General features: G+C 42.7%; 1 protein-coding gene across 5 annotated transcripts in view; it reads right to left on the bottom strand.

Annotated features, from left to right (window-relative positions):
- Positions 1 to 3,357: 3,357 nt before the first annotated feature.
- The window catches only part of Samd8 (sterile alpha motif domain containing 8), a 94,626-nt gene continuing 90,519 nt past the window's right edge, over positions 3,358 to 7,464 (bottom strand). For 4 of the 5 annotated variants that reach the window (XM_004624040.3, XM_023718862.1, XM_023718868.1 and 1 more), the window contains 2 exons: positions 4,646 to 4,796; positions 3,358 to 4,483 (listed from right to left, as the gene is read on the bottom strand). In XM_004624040.3, coding sequence (XP_004624097.1) covers positions 4,179 to 4,483; positions 4,646 to 4,796 — 456 coding nt within the window. In that variant the 3' untranslated portion in view covers positions 3,358 to 4,178. The remainder of the gene's footprint in view (positions 4,484 to 4,645; positions 4,797 to 7,464) is intronic. The other variant, XM_004624039.2, reaches the window with a different exon arrangement.

The raw sequence follows: 7,464 nt of genomic DNA, 5'->3' as shown, positions 1-7,464 counted from the left end.
ATTTTAATACAACAAAGATATAAAATAATATATATTAGTTAAATCTGAATTTAATTTAGAATCAAGATATTTACTTATATACAGTGCTGTACTTAAGGTATGGCTACCACTGTCACAGCATAAGTAATACTAGTTTCTCTGTGGGCAGAGCACGTCCCGGGCAGAATCCTCAGCTCACACAGCTGCTCAGTACAAGCTCCCTGTGCTTCCCACTCTGCATTTCCTTTTCCATATTAGAAACACTTCGTTGCTCTAACACATCATGGATTCTCGGAATGGAAAAATCTACGAACATTTTGAGACTCTGTTCACTGACAGGCGCACTAGGCTGCGTGCGAGTCGGGTTCTCCCAACTGCAGTGCGCATGAGGCGCGGCGAGGTCACAGTGTTCCCCCTGCCGGCTTCGCCCCACCGCCTACCTCGAGTCCTGAGGTTAGTATGGAGTAGACTGTATTTTATAAAGCAACTTAATGTTAGCCGAGATCGTGGCTTACAGATTCCAGCACGGAATTTGACACAAAGGATTTAGTGACTTGTGAGTTCTCTGAAATGAGTGCTATTCACTTGGTGCATTTGTCTCAGCCCAAGTCCGAGGGGAGGCGAACTCACGACAGGAAACAAACACAAATCCACCGGACCTCTTCCATTCTCACTGGTTACCCCAAGTCTCTGACCTGTTACCTGACAATTCTGCAACTGGTAGCACAAGGGTCATTCAGGCTGAACTTGTTTCTCTGAGGTAGGGTTTCACTATGCAGCCCGGGCTGGCCTTGAACTCACCCTGCTCCTGCCTGAGTCCCAGTGCTGGGGTCACAGGCGCGGGCCTGCACCCCAGGCTCAGGATAAACTCTACAGATACCAAATACTGTTAACCGGCCGCTAAAGTTGCCATTAAAGCTGACACACTTTGTTGGCTTTGAAATTGTCTAAATGAAACCGACATTGTTTTTAAAAAGCAAATGGTCTATTCTACAAGTGCTTCTTTGTCTCAAATGCCTGAATACCTTCAAGAACTGACAGATGACTTCACTGCAATTACTCTTAGTATGGGATAATGGTAGTCTCCAAAAAGGCAAATTTATTAATCAGACTTCAAGCAAGACCGTGTCTAACATCCTTAAGTATTTGGGTCTAGAACCCTTGAAATTGCCTTTTGCTGAATACAGTCAAAAGGAGGTTAGTGTTAGGAATAGGAGTTCAGAAGTATCTGAGTAATGCCTTCTATATCAGTGTTCCTCCAACAGACTGCTTCTTACCAGCTATGGAAGGATGCAGCTCCTCTGTTCCCCATTTATAAATTACAGGGGTGCTGGGACTGTTAGTCCTAACCCGCAGGCAAGGATAGCAGGACAGATCGCAGCTCTGTCAAGGCGTATGCTGTTGGTGGCGGCCCACATTTGGTTAACTGAGTGGGACTAAGGTCAGGCTCACAGCTCTGTGGGAAGGATATTAATAAACAGAGCCGACATAGGGAAGCTGTGTTTCTCTTCTTGCAACTCTGCCTGAGAGAACCATGGAGGGGATACCGTGTTGAGAATTCGGCACAGGCACAAGAAGTTGCCCCAAACTGTCTGATGCTTACATCAAACTGGCCTCCTTCAAAATCCTTAAAAAAAAAAAAAAAAAAAAAGGCAACACTGCCCTGGATTCACAATGCGTCTAGGACTGCCAATAAAATCTCCCGTTTGCATCTTCACACCGAACCCTTTCAGTTCCCTCTGTACTAAGCTCTCAAGGAAACAGGTCTTTCACAAATCTTCAATGTCAGAACCTACTGTGGCTAGGGGGGAAAAAGGTAGCTGCGTGGCCTGCAGCTTCCTCACCCAGCCACACTCACACCCAAATGCAAATGCAGAGTCTATCTTTACTATGGTTAGGATTTTAACAAGAAAAAAAGCACAAAAAATTTTTTTTGATAATTTCTGGACAAAACAAAAATGACTAAAAAAAAAAAAAAGACTAAAATATGTGCTTGTGTTTGTAAATGACTGAAATAATTTTGTCTTGATTTCCAAGAAAGATCTACAGATGATTAATTTATGTAAACACTGCCTTATGATAGTTAAAACAATAAATTATAAATCTAGCTTAGCTTTTTTTCTTAAACGGAGTAAAGGCAAACTTGAAAAGTGTTATCACTGCAGTCTGTTAGGCACTCTCACTGTCAAAAGCTCTGCAAATTTAGCTACCATTATATTTTTTCTAGCTTTTCCTACAATGGAATCCATATGAAAGAAGATATTTACCATTAATAGCCATTTAATATTTTAAAATTAATATTGCCACAGACTTCCTGGGAACATAGTACCGAAAGCCAACATCAGTCCCTCCCCTGCTTAATTCTGCCCTGTTCTGTCATTCCAGGGGATAAAGAGGTCAGTAACAAAATTTCTGACCTCAAAGGTCAAACCACTCTAAGGAGCATGGGAAATATCCTTCACCCTTCTTGATTATACAATTTCTTTTGATAACATGTTGGTATTTTGTATCTTTTCTCAAGTGAGAAGTAAATTATGTTCAGAACAGACTCAAATTAGGGTCACTCAGCAGCAGCTGAAACATCTTCCCATAGCGCTCCTTTCCTACCCAATTCATTCAGGATCCTCTGTAGCTTATACAGGAGTAGAACTATGACTCAAAGTGCAAAATGAAATATTTCACCCAGATAAGGAAGGAGCAGGCTTTTTCTGCGGCCTAATTTTAGGCCTCGGTATGTCAGCACCTCTGCTAACTACTTGTTAGAAATGGAATGTAAAAACTACACAATGAATATTCTAAGTGGCTAAGTTCATCAGTTGGGGTCAACTTCCAATTCTACAACCCACTCTTTCATACTTCTATGTAAAAAACAATCATTAAAAATAAAGTGACAAATGTTCTCACAGAGGTGAGACATTGAATTTACTTAAGATATTAAATTTCTAGTGTTGTAAACAGCAGTTAGGCTGTATTTTTCCTCACTGGCAAATTAAGACTATGCAGAAAGAATGTATGTACAGTTTTTTTTTTTTTTTCACGAAAAGTGACAAAGCTTTTTTTTTTAATCCAAACAGGTCTCATACTGTTTACTGACGATCAAGAATGAGAAATTTCAAAAATTTTAAAAGTTAACACTGTTCTCACAATTAGTTACTTGTTGCTTTTCTTTGCATGCTTACTTCCCTACTTACTGCCATCTGGTAAAACACTCCTATTTGGCTTATCAAAGAACATCACTTAAACAAGCATTAAATTGGGCTGACATCGGCCTAACAATGATAGCACAGTTATTCCAGATACCTGTACCACTAAATTTTTTGTTGTTGTTGGTTCAACCCACCCTGAGGGCAGGACTGGTGCAGCATGTGGTGCCAGGGATGGGACTGCAGTCCCCTGTGCCTGCCTACGCATGCCTAAGCAGGTGCTTTAGACTGCTGAGCTATCTCGCTGGCCCTATACCACTAAAATTATTCATCATTTCATGAATGCAGACATATTTTCCCTCAAGACTATTTGCCGACATTCATACTGAGCCCTCAGAACAAATATGAGCTGCATCTTTTGCTGCATCTTTGGTGAAAAATGCCAGCCCTACATCCACATCCACAAGAAGGCCTGGGACACCTCCTCAGCACTGGCACCTCCCGGACAGCCCCTTTCGTCCCCTTATTTCAGGCATGGTGTATGCTCAGTGTTCTTTCTTAAAGATAATTCAGAAGGCCAAACATATTTGTCAATAGAACAAATTACTTTTCAGGCACAAACAAAGATTAGTACAAAGAACAAGTATTGCTCACTCAGTACGTTTTTTTCTTTTGAAGATAAGAAGCTTCAAAAAATACCATTTCTTAACTAGCGCACTGCTGGAAATTCATAAAAATCCCCCAACAAACAAATTGCTTGTGCTAACTTGCTTAAGTTCAATAAACAAATACTCAGCGATAAGGGCAATGGCCTGACTTCACTCTATTATGTGAATCTTCTTAAAATGAAGGGGCAGAAAACCAATACTTAAGCATTCTGTTTAAAAGGCCAGGCAAGGATTCTTCATTGTTCTTCCTTGCTTTTTACAATCATACCCTTGCTCAGAACTGGGAACTCTGTCAATACACAACACATCCAAGAACAACCTAACAAGAAAAAGCAAAGTTATTCAACACCTACTGTATACTTAATCACAACTCATTACAAAGATAACTTCAGCCAATTAGTCTTTTCATTATTGCTGGTTTTGAAAATGGCCAACAATATTCATTAGGTACTGTGCCGTTAACGTTACATTCAAAAAAAGAAAACATGGGAAACCAAATTCTTGCTCTCCTGCTCTGGTGGTAAGCCCTGGTGTTGGCTAGAGTGTGGTAGTACAGAAAGAGCCTCGTTGTGATGTAAAAGGCTATGAACACATCGATGGAGTAATGTTCATGGGCAGCCAGGATGAAGAAGATCCCAAAGAGATTGAGAACCCAGGACAGGGTGTGCAGGAAGTTCCAGCTTCTTGGTGTATCTACAAAATGGACAGAAAGGTCATTTTAAAAACACATTCCTTCCAAGGCTCTTAGTCAAGATTCTGCACTCATTAGTCACAGGACTTCACACCCTCTTCTTCCCCACAGCCTCTTCTGTAGGAGTTGGCTAACATGCACAGCCGCACAAGGGAGATACTCACACTCAGTGACAAAGAAATTCAACATAGTTAGGACGACTGTGTGGCCACTGAACATGTAATCTCCACAGGTGTGAACGCCAGTCAGGGTCATACCGAAGCCACTCCAAATGGCAAAGGCCCGGTGTAATTTCTCCCACACGCTGCCATATATCTATAAAGAAAGCCATGAATTAGTGCTTAAAAAGATAAGAGCTTCTTAACATCGATTCCTGTTGAAATTCAAATGAGGAATGACTCAGAAATAAGAATTTCAGGCAGACCTCAGGCCAGGCGTGATGGCACGTATCTATAATCCCAGCACTCCAGAGGCAGAGACAGGAGGAAGTTCGAGGCCAGCCTAGGCTACATAGTGAACTAAAGGCCAGCCTGAACTACACAGTAACACCCCCTCACTCTCCCTCTCTCAAAAACAAACACACAAACAAACAAACAAAACAGGTTTTGAGCTAGGCATGACTAGGGCATACCTGAAATCCCAGCAAATGTGTGTGTGTGTGTGTATGTGCGCGTGCACTGAGGCAGGAGGACTGCTGTGAGTTCAAGGCCAGCTTGAGCTACAGAGAGTTCAGAGCCAGCCTGTATAACAAAGTGAGACTGTGTCAAAAAACTGAAACAAATCACAGCAAGCCAAATCAGCAACAAAAAAGGTGTAGTCAAAAGTTTAGCTATACTCAAAATATTTGGCAATTAAATGAAAGCACTGTACTTCAAACTCCTTTACAACTAACTGTATAATGAAAAGGTCACTCTAGACCAAAACACCTCTAAGTTTTTTAACCCACTATCACAGCAGTATTTGCTTGATTAGTCCTCTCCTATTTTTTTTTGTACTGGGAATTGACCTTAGGCCCTTGTGCTTGCCAGGTAGGCTCCTGTACCACTGAGCCATATCCCTGCTTATTCCTCTTATTCAAAACAGGCTGTGACACAGATCAAAGGCCACCACTCAATATTCATTCTTCTGCTCTTCACTGAAATGCTTTACGTGGCCATGCATCAGCCAGAACACCGTGTGTGCTCCCAGCCTCTCTTCCAGCCCATGTGGCCATGCAGCCGAGTTCCACGCAGTGAGGTGTGAGCAGAGTATAGAGTATTTCTGGGCAGTTGCTACAGACTTGAAATGGAGTGTTCCCCAAAGACCAGTGCTTTGAGGCCTCAATCCCCTCTGCAACAGTGCTCAGGGGTGGGGCAGAGAAAACTGGGTCCTAAGGGCTTTAACTCATCCTTGAGGTCGGAGTGAAGTGTGCTCCCAGCAAGGGGTGACGGAAACGGGGGCTCTTCCACTCTGGGTATTCCTTGCCCTCTGCTTCCTGGCTGCCATGGGTGGGGAGCTGCTCCCCCCACTCTTCTGCCTACCACAGACAGAAGAGCAGTGCAGCCAGTCAGCCAGGGCCTGAACTGGGAGCACGATCCAGCTTTCCTCCTTTAAGATGCTTTGCTTGGGTGTCTGCTCCCCATAAAAAGAACGAATTTCATCATGGGCTCATCATAGTTTTGGTTCTTGGTTGTTTATTTTTGGTCCCAGGAATCAAACTCAGGGCCTCTCGATTGCTAGGCAGGCTCCGCACCTATTTATTTACTGCTGGCCCTGTTTAATTTTTTTTTTTTTTTTTTTGGTAGTCCAAGCTGGCCTTGAACTCACTGTGTAGCCCAGGTTGGCCTCAAACTTCCAGTGATCCTTCTGCTTTAGTCTTCCAAGTCCTGGGATCACAGGTATGCACCATGACACCCAATTATGAAGAAGTCTCTTCTTTTTTTCCTTTAGTTGGCACTGGGAATTGAACTGAAGACCTTGCACTTGCCAGGCACTTTCTCAGGCACTATGCTGCTGAGTGAGCTATGTCCCCGACCTCACCATAGGTTTTTGAAGACTCTTCAGTTATTACTGGGCTGGGGAGATAGCTCAGCAGTCTAAGTGCCTGCCTGGCAAGTACAAGGACCCAGGTTCAATTCCTGGTTATGTATGTCATGCTGGCCCCAGAGCCCTACCATCAAATCAGGGCATGGTGGCACATGCCTATAATCCCAGTGCTTGGGAGGCTGAAACAGTGTGAGCTGTGTAGCAAGACCCTGTACCAAATAATAATAATAATAATAATAATAATAATAATAATAATAGCCAGGGAGATAGCTTAGTAGAATAATAGCTTGCCTGGCAAGCACAAGGGCCTGAGTTCAATCCTTGGTTTGGGGGTGGGGGTGGGGCTCTTCAGTCAAATAATAATAATAATAAAAGGTAAAAAAAAATTTTTTAAAAGTTATCATAGTAGCTGGAGAACCTATTTTCAGACTTCTTTTTATGGGACAGAATAAAACACTGTATAGAGAATAACCATTTTGAATTTCCTACTACAAAACCAAATATAATCCAAATTTCCACACATGAACTTTATTGACTGATTAATTGACTGACTGAGACAAAGTCTCACGGCAGATCAGGCTGGCCTTGAACTCCTGGCAATGCTCCTGCCTCAGCCTCTCAAGCACTGGGATTACAGGTGTGTGCCACCACACACTGCCCATTTAGAGGAAGGGTTTTAGCAACAGCCACTGTAAGAAAGGAACAATTACTTTTTAAAAAGGAACTTAACACATAATAAAGTTGCTAAAGTTCTCTAGACTACAGTAAAAGATATAGTGAATGTTTAAAATTTTAAAAACTGGGGCTGGGGAGATGGCTCAGTGGTCTAAAGCACCTACTTAGAACAAGCTTAGCAAAAAAGCACAGGGACCGCGGTTCAATCCCCCAGCACCACATGCCAACCAGCCCCGCCCCCTGGTGGGCTGAGCTGGCCACACACACACACACACACACACAC

Source organism: Octodon degus, unplaced genomic scaffold (genome assembly GCF_000260255.1).
Source record: "Octodon degus isolate 3935 unplaced genomic scaffold, OctDeg1.0 scaffold00005, whole genome shotgun sequence".
In the NCBI taxonomy this organism is placed as follows: Eukaryota; Metazoa; Chordata; class Mammalia; order Rodentia; family Octodontidae; genus Octodon; species Octodon degus.
The sequence above is the reverse complement of the archived record's forward strand: the minus strand, read 5'-3'. Positions and strand labels throughout refer to the sequence as shown.